At 47.2% G+C, this 12283-nt stretch overlaps 1 protein-coding gene across 1 annotated transcript; it reads right to left on the bottom strand.

The window, feature by feature from the left end:
* Nucleotides 1-812: 812 nt before the first annotated feature.
* Nucleotides 813-10865, bottom strand: LOC133348033 (N6-adenosine-methyltransferase TMT1A-like). Its single transcript, XM_061560859.1, has 4 exons — nt 10607-10865; nt 4821-4959; nt 2706-2877; nt 813-2084 (listed from the first exon to the last, which is right to left on the bottom strand). The coding sequence occupies exons 1-4, from the start codon at nt 10863-10865 to the stop codon at nt 1848-1850; spliced, it is 807 nt and encodes a 268-aa protein (XP_061416843.1). The 3' UTR covers nt 813-1847.
* Nucleotides 10866-12283: the final 1418 nt, after the last annotated feature.

Raw genomic sequence — 12283 nt, 5'->3', positions numbered from 1 at the left:
ATAATGCAAGGGGACACAACAAATATCTAAAACGTGAATTATAAAATTATAAAGTGTTCCAATAAATCAATCTTTTTTTTATATTTGTGCCACCTCTAAAATATGAATGGCTATCAATGCAGTCTGAAGATTCATGCTAATCCCGTCACAGCCGCCACGTTTAGAACAAAATCAAGTTTAGATGACAGGAAACACAGGAGAGGGGACTGCAATGCCGCAGCAGTACAGCCCGAGACGAAGCAGCCGGGGCTCAGCACCACCACCAACAACACCACCACCAACACCACCAACACCACCACCACCAACAACACCACCAACACCACCACCAACAACACCAACACCAACAACACCACCACCACCAACACCACCAACACCACCACCACCAACACCACCAACACCACCACCAACACCACCACCACCACCACCAACAACACCACCAGCAACACCACCAACACCAACACCACCACCACCAACACCACCAACACCACCACCACCAACACCACCACCAACACCACCAACACCAACACCACCACTAACACCACCAACTCCAAAACAACACCAACACCACCACCACCAACACCACCACCAACACCACCACCAACACCACCACCACCAACACCACCACCACCAACACCACCACCAACACCACCAACACCACCACCAACACCACCACCAACACCACCACCACCAACACCACCACCAACACCACCACCAACACCACCACCACACCACCACCACCACCAACACCACCACCACCACCACCACCAACACCACCACCAACACCACCACCAACACCACCACCAACACCACCACCAGCACCACCACCAGCACCACCACCAACACCACCACCACCAACACCACCACCAACACCACCACCAACACCACCACCAACACCACCACCAACAGGCCAAGAGACGGCGGGCACAGCCACAGCAGCACCCGTCAGGGCAACGGAGAAGTTCGTAAAAAGAATTCTCACATCGACCTCGTCATTTTACGCTTCACAGGTAAGAGGGTCAAGCATTTACACCATTGGAACCTCATTTGCCAGTCAAAAATATGAGAATTTTTTTTTTCACCCTTCTATCTGGCAACAAAACTGACACCTTTTTTTTTTACAAGGAGTCATGTTTGCATAGACCACAATACCTGCAGCCATAATGCAAACAAAAAACAGAACAATATATGATAATTGTTTTTGTTTGCATTATGGCTGCAGATATTGTGGTCTATGCAAACATGACTCCTTGTAAAAAAAATTGTCAGTTTTGTTGCCAGATAGAAGGGTAAAAAAACAATTATCAGGTAAGAGGGTGTTTTTTTTCTTCCTCCCCGTGGCTCGTGATGTCAGAGCGATGGGCTGGCAACCCTCGAGGTCCTGGGTTTTGACGGTCTATTAAACGTGGCCTTGCATTCGAGTACGCTACCGTCCACATTTGAGAATAAAACATTCAGTTTGACTGTCACGTTCACAATCTAGGGGTAAATGGACAAAGCCACATGTAACGGTGTATTAATTGCATACCAAGAGCATTCATTACTTGTCAACCCCTTATCAGTGGCCTACCTTATTACAGACCAATTCAGACCTTATTGGTCACCCCGTGCTCTTATACATCTCAACGTTCATCCTACAAAGTCCCATCACAAGGGAGAAACACAAACAAATAGACACAAAAATGCCCATATTGAAACGGCTGTACACCGCATGGACCTGAAAACTCAATTTCCCTGTACAAGAATACAGGTAAAACCGTGTGGGTCGACAGGCATGCAAGAGTACAGCACACGTAGTGGTGTAGTTGTATCCGCGTACCAACATGACGGAACCACGTAGATCGGTGTAACTATTTGACTGCACACCCCACTAAATGTGGATTAATCAGGGGAAACTTAAGGGGCGCGTTGATGTGCTTGATGTCCACTTGTGAAAATCCCGCGGCCTGCACAGTGCGTGCGGTGTCACGAGCCAGCTTGCACCCGTCACACATGTAGGACCACAGAGGGTTCAGCATCTGCTGACAGCTACGCACCCACGTGTCGGGAGCTGCCACCACGTGCTCCAGGAGGTACAGCTTCCCGCCCTGCACGCAATGCAATTGTACACAATCAGATTCCATAATAAAGGTGCATTTTTTTTTGGGGTTAGATCGCGTCGGCATTCATGTGTCGTTTAATGCGCCACCATCCGGCACAGCCAATTAGTAAGGTTTGTTACGTCACCAAAATGTGCCAATTATAGTTGCTACTTCAGCCCACCAAAGTGTTGGAGAGTAAATCAACAGCATTTATCTTCTTGGTTCTTTCGGTAAAGTCACGTAGAAGGGAAATAATAAAATTATAAAAATAAAACATAATAAAATAATTCTCACGACGTTTCGGCCACAACGCAAGCAGCCGTCCTCAGGTGAAGAACAGGGCTGTCGGAAAGACAGCGTCTGAATGAACACTACCAAGCTTGGCAGCGTGAGAATTGAATTTTATTATGTTTTAATTTTATTATTTCCCTTCTACGTGACTTTACCGAAAGAACCAAGAAGATGAATCCCTGCAGTCACGAAAGCTTTAAATCGAAATTCAACAGCATTTACTCAAATTGTAAAGGCACAACATGTACTCAAATTGTGTGACAGGAGGACACGGGGAGAGCGTTGTGGATGATGGGCACTGTGCGGCGAGCATGCACAGGGGTGAGTCAGCCTTACGGGACGCAGCACGCGGATGACCTCCCGCAGGACGCCCTCGGGCTCCCGCACCGAGCACATGACGAGGGTGCACACCACTGCGTCCACGCTGGCGTCCGGCACGCTGCGCATGTCCTCCCCGTGTGCCACCACCGTGTCCACGAGAGTCACGTGCCGGTTCTCGTCAAACGCCCTGGGGAGGCATCGGGCGGCAATGACGATGGCGAAAGTGTGGAGCGCTCACGGTTATAATTTATATGAGAAGCAATTTCGAATTTCTATTTAAACTAATTTTTATGACACGCTTTTATTTAACTCACTCCGTCTGTTGTCGCATCCTTAAAAAATGTTGTAACTCAATTTTTACCCACTTCCCAAAATGCTATCGACAGCAAACTCGGTGTACTTATGTCACACTGATGACACGACTCTATTCTATCATGAAAAATAAAAAATAAATATTTTTTAACATTTTACACGCTTTTATTTAACTCACTCTGTCTGTTGTCGTATCCTCAAATCTTGTAACTCTAATTCAACCGTCTTCCCAATGTCGCATCGACAGCAAACTTGGTATAGGTATGTCATACTGATGACAATACTATACTCTATCATCAAAAATTTTAAAAATATTTTTAAACAATCTTTTTTACGGGTCTAATTGTCCACGCTCAACTCACGTTGGCTGTAAATCACCACGGTCCCTTGCGTCATGGCAAGCTGCGTGGCCACTTCCTGGAGTCGTGGAGTTCTGCCATTACGAGTACGGTACATTTCATTCAAGCGTGTTTAAAAAAAAAGTATTTTAAAACATTTTATTGTGTTTGGTTTATTATCCTTCCCCACACACTTTCGATTAGCGCGGTTGTTTACTTACGGTGCGAAAGAAGTTCAGCGCACATACATACGCACCGTGGCATGAATTGCATGTACAAGAGATATCTCAGCCTTGTCGAGACCGACACTTCACAGGAAGTGACTGTGTGGTAATTTTGTAATTTAGACCACCAACTCTGAAAATCCGCAACTGTAGATCGGTTTGGTCCTCAGGACTCATTAGTACAGTACAATCAATCAATGTTCACTGCTGTCACATGCATCTGGGAGCCCCGGAAGAATGTCTAAATGACAAAATGGCCACACATTCAGTTACATTGAGCTGGTGGTCTGGCTAAGGCTGATAGAGCTCTTGTACACGTAATGCTGCACACATCTGTGTGTTAACACCTCGTATTTGTTTCCAGCCTGCAGCAGCATTTCTGTTGTGATGCGCCTTCTCGTCATGTACAGATTAGAATTTGTTTTCGCGACCAATATCATCTAACATATAGGTTTTCTGTTTGTTAGTTCTGCAATTAATTTGCTAAATTCTAGCATTCAAATGTAAATAGAGAGTTGACTGTCACGCAATTAATTTGACTCACATATGCAAAGTAGGCTGGGAAGTGCTGTCCTCTACCGTGTGGGTCAGAGGTCACCTGGAAGGGATTCTCAGAGGTCGCCCTGTGACACCCGCTTCAGTCGGCCGTTCTCTAACACTAAAGAAGGCTGCACCGCCCTGTGAGAGATTAGACTGGATTCTTCTTATTCTCCTCCTGCTCATAGCACGATGCTAATTGCACAATCAGTATAAAATGGAGGGAAATGACAACAAATATTCAGTAACAAAGAATATGTATTGATCATCTTCTTGGTGCTTTCGGTAAAGTCACGTAGAAGGGAAGTAATAAAATAATAAAAATAAAACACAATCAAATAATTCTCACGACGTTTCATTCAGACTCTGTCGCCTCGACAGACCTGGTTTTCACCTGAGGACGGCTGCTTGCGTTGTGGCCGAAACGTCGTGAGAATTATTTTATTGTGTTTTATTTTTATTATTTTATTACTTCCCTTCTACGTGACTTTACCGAAAAAACCAAGAAGATGAATCCCTGCAGTCACGAAAGCTTTAAATCGAAATGTATTGATCATTGAGTCGAAGTTACTCCCCTACGAAAAAGATCAATGCCGCACAGCCCTCTACAAGCCTCAATCGGGTTTCTAAGCCACTGGATCGAGTTCCGAAGCCACTGGATCGAGTTCCGAAGCCACTGCGGTGATATTACGGTGCGGTATGTGTGACGCATCACTCACCTGAGCAGGTATTTTTTGAAATGCGGGTTGGGATCAAGACACGTGACTTGGGTGCCCGGTGGGAAAAACTCAAAGTTGGCTCCTGTGCCTGCTCCAATCTCCAACACACGAAGAGGCTTTTCATTGCCAAGTACCAGGTCTGTAGCATTGAATGCAGATAAAAACACGAAGACACACACAAAGACAACAATTATATCCATCTGTGTGTCTCTGTCTCTGTTACAGACCAAGTTTGGCGCACTCGCCGTGGAGGATGTTCATTGACATGCTAATTTTTGCCTGCAGCCCTTTGATTGGTGGAAAGCCCAACACCATCGCAGCGGTCGCTGCCCACCACCTGCATTGGATGCTACGCCCATTTCAAACCTTTATAAGCAGTTGTCTTTAGAAGCTAACCCACTTTTTTTAATGAAAAATAATTTCCCGTACGTATGTACGTACGTATGTTGAAATTCTTCTTTCGCACCGCACTAATTGCGATATTCAGTCTACGTGCCAAGGTGCGTGGAATGACGCATAATGCACCGGGGATTAAAAGATTAGATTTTACACCTACGGGCATTGTGACACTACTCTGCTGCAACCACAAACTCCTGAGAGCCACCCGCCTCCCTTACACTATGGCTAGGAATGTTGGCACACAGAGTATGCTGTGGTACGTGGGGTGGATCGTGTAAGTGTTCTCTATGCCAAGTGCTATTTTTAACCACGTGCGATTTGCGCTCAACACATGACCCCAAACCGCTCATAAAATCCTGTTGTCGGTCTCTGCACTTTTGTCTCTTTCTGTCAGTCTTAATTTGGAGCTTTCGTGACTGCAGGAATTACTCTTTGGTTCTTTCGGTAAAGTCACGTATAAAGATAAAATAATAAATTCAATACTAGCATACGACGTTTCGATTGCAACACAAGCAATCATCATCAGGTATAAATGAAATAGAAAACACAAATCTAGTATACTTAGAAATGTAATGTAATACAACAGAGAGTCGGATAACATAACAGTCAACACCCTACCTGGTTGATTACGTTCTTCCTGAGAATGCTAAATTTGAGAGAGAGATAAAACACAGAACCACAGACATATAGACAGACATATAAGCAGACAGATATCACAGAGATACATGTCAGTGTCCATCTCGTACAGTTTTCCAACAGCTTTCTCCTCCCAAATGTGTCTTGTTTTTTATGTCCTTGTGTATCTCTCTCTTCACATCTCTCTCCCTGTATGTATCCGTGTCTGTATCTACTCCACATCTCTCCGTGCCCATTATTGTCTCCGATATTAATTATTTCTGCGTCTCCATCTCTCTGCATTTCTATCCGAATCTCCATTTCTCTCTCCCTCTTCGTGTCAAACTCTTCACGTTTTCGTCCGGCTCCCTGCGTCCGTCTCTCTCCGCATGTACGTCTGTCCCTGGTCTGTCCCTGCGTCTCCCTTCTCCCTCTGCAAAGTCTCTCCCATCTCTCTGTGTTTTTCTAGAACCCCAAACAGGGCCCCCCCGCCCCCCTCTTCCTCAAGCGTACAGTTTGGCCCCAACAGTGTGGAGTGAGCAGACACACTGGGCTAGATGGATCTGGTTTCTGTAACGTGAGGCAGATGCTTATGTTTAGTGCGACGTTATGAGGATGACTCAGGGTAAGGAGGCGTTTTTTTATTTATAATTTGAATCCGCCCCATGTCTCTCGCTGGCACAACGAACTCATTCACGTATTGGCCGAAATCCGCTTGTGCTGCCACATGTGGTAAACCCAGGTAAATGGCCAGAAAATACCGCAAATGTACGTTCGTTTTCTTGGTTCTTTCGGTAAAGTCACGTAGAATGGAAATAATAAAATAATACAAATAAAACATAATAAAATAAGTATCACGACGTTTGTCTGTCTTCTCGACAGACCTGTTCTCCACCTGAGGACGGCTGCTTGCGTTGTGGCCGAAACGTCGTGAGAATTGTATTTTATTATGTTTTATTTTTATTATTTTATTATTTCCATTCTACGTGACTTTACCGAAAGAACCAAGAAGATGGTTCAAAGTTGTTATGTTGAACCAGGTTGTAACTCTGCGAGACCAGGATAGTCTCATTTGCAAGAGTGACCTGCTTGCAGTATTAGTCTGCCAGTCGGGGCGATGATTTCTATGTATGCAGTCCCGATTGAGTAATACTATAACTTGGATAATCCGATGAGATTAAAACGTTTGGGGGGAAATATCTTCGCAAACCTTTTTGGGGGATTAAAATGGTGAAAATATAATTGGCTTGACTCTTTCTGGAAATAATACGGGAGGCGTTAAGATGTTCAAACACTAAATAGACACACCTATTGGAAAACATTGTCTTTGAGACTGATATAACTGTCTGCTTGGTTCTTTCGGTAAAGTCACGTAGAAGGGAAATTATAAAATAATAAAAATAAAACATAATAAAATAATTATTTTATATATTATTATATTATTATTTTTTATTATGTTTTATTTGTATTATTTTATGTTTTTATTATTACCCTTCTACGTGACTTTACCGAAAGAACCAAGAAGATGAATCCCTGCAGTCACGAAAGCTTTAAATCGAAACTGATATAACTGCTCAAACCGAGCAATGAATGCTTTATTATTTACATCGCTCTTGATTTGAAGCTTGCGTGACCGCAGTAATCCATACCCTTTGGTTCTTTCGGTAAAGTCACGTAGGTAGAAAAATAAAACAAAAAATTATAAATCACGACGTTTCGATCGCAACACAAGCGGTAGTCCTCAGGCGAAAACATTCTAATCCAGCAGTGGAGCTACTGAACCAGCGCTGGGTTATATTTTTCGCCTGAGGACGACTGCTTGTGTTGCGATCGAAACGTCGTGATATATTATTTATTTTTTATTTTATTTTTCTACCTACGTGACTTTACCGAAAGAACCAAAGAGTATTAACATCGCCTTTTTGCAGTGCGCCTTTTTGCGTTCTCCGGTCTAACACCGGTGGCACAAGGCCATAGCGAAGGCTGTCTCGGCTGTAGGTCAATCAGTTTCAAAGACAATGGGTACATTATTATCAAAACATATTTGTTTTACCACGAAGCATGTGTGGTTAACGCAGACTTTGATGGCTTGCATTAATAGGTGTGTGTCTATTTGGCGTTCGAACATCCTAACACCTCCTGTAAATTATTGCCGGGAAGGGTAAAACAGCCTATTCTTTAAACAAAACTAATTAGTCGGACCTTTAGTTTCCAGGTGACGGTGGTGGGGAGGTAATGGGTTTGGCTTGGTGACGTACTCGGTCTGGCTGTAGTCCGCGTCACGCTGGAAGTGGTTGTTGTGTTGTGATGTGTCACTGTCAGCCATACGTGGGGCCGTCCATAAATGACGTCCCGCGATTTTGGACGATTTTTGACCCCCCCCCCCTTCGTCACACGGCGTCACAAAAAGTCAAACCCCCCCTCAAAGATGACGTCACAAAGCTCTGCCACCCCAAAAAAAATAAAACATGCTTCAAATCGCCTTAAACTATTGTCATTGTAGTGCGTATTGAATGTGGCGCTGCACTCTGATGTTGTAGCAGAAAACATTCATTAAAAAGTCAATTTAATTAAGTGGAACGTGTTGTCTATATTTATTTCAAATTGCGCATTTTGATGTGACGTCTCATTTCTCAACCCCCCCCCCCCCCCCCCATCGTCACACATCGTCACATATGTTTGACCCCCCCCCCCTAGGTGCGTGACGTCATTTATGGACGGCCCCATACGTACGGGGAGTTGCTGTCTCCCCCCACTCTCACCGCTAGGGGGCCTCATGAACGAGGGGAGGGAGATGGGAGGGCCTGCAGGAAATGTGTCCGGGTTGGCTTTCCATTTTTAAAGTAATCGATGACAAATTAAAGTGGATTACCAATTTTTTTTATCGTGTGAAAAAGTAAGAATAGCTTTTACCCTTTTCTGTCAATAAAACAGTTGGGTCCAGATGTTCAAACGCCAAATCGATACCTTTTGCAAGGACTCAAGTCTGCATTAACCACGTGTTAATTAGCCACACGTTAATGCAGACTAAATAAAACTAAATCTTGATTAATTTCATTCCTGGACGGGCAGTCTCAGTACAGTACTATAAATGCTATTTCCACCAACACGTGCGTTGACCAGGCGAAATCAAATGTTGAGAGAAAGAGGGGGGCTTCACACGACATGACATACGCCCATAACTTAATACAAACCAATTCGGACCTTACTGGTCACCCCGTACCCCTTCAAAATCTCAACGTTCATCCTACAAAGTTCCCACCACAAGGGAGAAACACAAACAAATAGACAAACACGTTTTCCTTTGTGCCCGTATTAAAACGGCTGTACACCATACGGACCTGCAAACTCAATCTACCTGTACAAGGATAAGGGGTAAACCGTCTGCGTTGACAGCAGTGTAGCCCTCTTGTCCCCATTGGCACATTCGAGCAAAGCCGAGCTCTGGGGCCCTCACAGTAGAGGCACTTTCCAAAGGCCATTTGTCACGCTGAGCCGAAACTACAAAGTGTGCGACACGCGGGTTTCACTAAACATCCGAATCTGGCTTGGCGCCAAGCAGGGCCGGGCATTGGGGCTGATGACGTAGGCCGTTCCTTATGACGTCTGCCGTTCATTGTGACGTCAGCCGCCCAGCTGGGGATCTCTGCACTCGAAGGCCTCGTGACCCGGGTTGGGCCAGCTCGGCACGGTTCCGGCGTGGCTCGGTTGTACGTAGTGGAAAATACGTTTTGCTTAACTCCTTTGACCAAATCGCCCATAGTGCGGGGGGTGTGCGTGTTCTCAGAAGCTAAGCAGACACGAGCCTGGATTGTGCCTGGATGGGCGACGCGAGGTCTGGGGGTGTGCAGCTAAATCTATTGTAGTACCGTACTCCTATGGCTCCCTGCCACCGCCAAAGTATCAATCGGTCAGAGAGCAAACCACGACCCGCAACAAGGAGGGCCCTCGTCCAGCAGTGGATTTATAAACAAAGATGTCTCTACGATGTGCAAACTGCAGGGCGCCTTCTTCCTGCTCTCGCAGTGAAACATAAAAGAAGCGACCTCGCAACGCCGCGGGACACGTCACGCCGTGAACTTGAACTTCAACCCCCCAAGTGGCCTGCTGCCCCAGGGAAGCGACGCGACACGGCTGACGTCCCCTGCCGTGACGCAGCACGCCCCCCCCCCACCCCGCCAGCCCCCCTCCCCCCGGCACGAGCCCCCAATCGCCAGGAAGGGCCCCCCCCCCCCCCCCCACAACGCAACACAAGCTCCCCCCCCGGACCCCCAGCAAAAGTCCCCCCCCAGCTCTCACCACCAGCCCCCCCCCCTCCTCGCAAGCCCCACCACGAGCCCCCCTAAGCACCCCTCCTCTCTGACCCCCACCACGAGCCCTACCAACCCCCCCCTCCTCGCAAGCCCCACCATGAGCCCCCCTAAGAGCCCCTCCCCTCTGACCCCCACACGAGCCCCACCCCCTCCTCGCAAGCCCCACCACGAGCCCCCCTAAGCACCCCTCCCCTCTGACCCCCACCACGAGCCCTACCAACCCCCCCCTCCTCGCTAGCCCCCACCACAAGCCCCCCTAAGAGCCCCTCCCCTCTGACCCCCACCACGAGCCCCACCACCCCCCCCCTCCTCGCTAGCCCCCACCACGAGCCCCCCTAAGAGCCCCTCCCCTCTGACCCCCACCACGAGCCCCACCACCCCCCCCCTCCTCGCGAGCCCCCACCACAAGCCCCCCTAAGAGCCCCTCCCCTCTGACCCCCCCCCCCCCCCCCCACTGACCGTCCATGCTGGAGAAGAGTTCCCGTTTGGTGCGCGCCATCAGGCGGTTGTAGCGCTTGCTGAAGGCGGCGAGGAAGCGCGGGGTCACCACGCGCCTCCACAGCTGCGCGCGCCGCGCCGCCCAGCACGCGCCCAGCACGGCGAGCGACGCGCACAGCCACAAGCTGCAGCAGCAGCAGCAGCTGCTGCTGCTGCTGCTGCTACTGCTACTGCTGCTACTGCTGTCGATGCTGCTGCTGCTGTCACCATCGAGCGCCATCGTGGGAATGAGCGAGCGCGCGGTGGGAGGGAGGGAGGGATGAGAATCCCACGTGACGAGGGGGGCGGGGGACAACCCTTCTCGGCTGGACCCGACCACTCGTCCCTCCACTCCTCCGTGCTCCCCCCTCGCCAAATTTGAATGTCGAGTGCAAGTTGTGGGTAAAGGTCAGGCAGCAGCAGTTGTGGTTAAAGGTCAGTTAGTAGTAGTTGGGGTTAAAGGTCAAGCAGCAGCAGTAACTCATTTCAACCGGAATGAATTCATCTGTGTGGCCTGCCACGTTGTCCTCACGACCAGAATGAGAATGTTGATTTAGCCTGGCAACACAAATCCGATGAGCTATGAAGCTCTTCTTTTGCACCGTGTCCAGCAGGATTGCGTCAGAAAGCTACAACGACAAACGATGCCTAAAGAAACAAACAAACCGATCGGAGTGCAAAGTATTGGAAAGGAAATCAAAGCAATAAAGATAAATATACGAAATAGATAAAGTTAAAATTACATAATGACACCAATTCCCAAACTTGGGCAAGGCAGTAAAAGTTGTGTATGCATGTTGAACTTCTTTCGCACTGCACGTAGCCAACCGTAATAATCGAAGGTGCGGGGTTTAAGGACAACACACTAACAAGTTTGGCATACAATACAGTACACGGTGCAATCATTTAATGCTATTTAATATTATTGCGTAATGATGTTATAGGTGGTGGCTATGCACGCCTCTAAGTCCAGCACTGTGGGGGCAAGGGTTGGTGGATGATGCACATACGTTGTGAAACTCCGTTCTCGAGGGTGTGGAGGATGAGGTGACATCATACCGTGACCCGCCAGGAGAGGGTGGTGCAGCAAGTGTGGACCCACCGCCACCCGTTTCCATCTGTACGGGGATAGAGCGTTGCCCCCTCGCGCGAGTGGATTTTCTGCAGGCGCTCTGGTTTCCTCCGATTTGTAAAAATATATATTGGCTGAAAACTTCTTTAAAATGTTTTAATCTAATGCAGGAACTTCCTGTAAAATAATTGAGTTACACGACTCAGTGTTGCTTCCCTCCACAAATAATTATAATTATTATTGCGGATAGGAGTACCTTGTGCTGTACAACAGTGGCATGGCAGTGTGTTAGGCCCATAATCCTTGCTCGAGTGAGGAATTAAGCCCGAGTGCATGGAAATGTTTACACAGACACTTAATATATTAGTTCACGAATTCAAAGCAGAATGACAAACATTTATTTTACGGCTCAAACGTATTATTCGTTGACAAATTGTTGTAGCTCTCCATCAAGAGGAATACGGAGCGAGTAATCGCAACCATGGCCGTGCTCTCCAGGGAACTATTCAGGTTATATTGAGTTTAAACTATTTCGATTATTTTGTTGCTATAGCATTGTCCAAATGACAAGACATTTTGTGGAGCTA

The sequence above is a fragment of the Lethenteron reissneri genome, chromosome 3 (genome assembly GCF_015708825.2).
Source record: "Lethenteron reissneri isolate LAM-NWPU_2019-01 chromosome 3, ASM1570882v1, whole genome shotgun sequence".
Taxonomy (NCBI): domain Eukaryota; kingdom Metazoa; phylum Chordata; class Hyperoartia; order Petromyzontiformes; family Petromyzontidae; genus Lethenteron; species Lethenteron reissneri.
The sequence above is the reverse complement of the archived record's forward strand: the minus strand, read 5'-3'. Positions and strand labels throughout refer to the sequence as shown.

Bases quoted from the DNA above. Each gene is read 5' to 3' on its own strand.
- LOC133348033 (XM_061560859.1), bottom strand. From the start codon at position 10,865: ATGGCGCTCGATGGTGACAGCAGCAGCAGCATCGACAGCAGTAGCAGC. The intron at 2,878-4,820 runs GTGAGTGATGCG...ATGCCTCCCCAG, and splicing joins TTCAAAAAATACCTGCTCAG to GGCGTTTGACGAGAACCGGC. The intron at 2,085-2,705 runs GTAAGGCTGACT...CATTGCGTGCAG, and splicing joins TCATCCGCGTGCTGCGTCCC to GGCGGGAAGCTGTACCTCCT.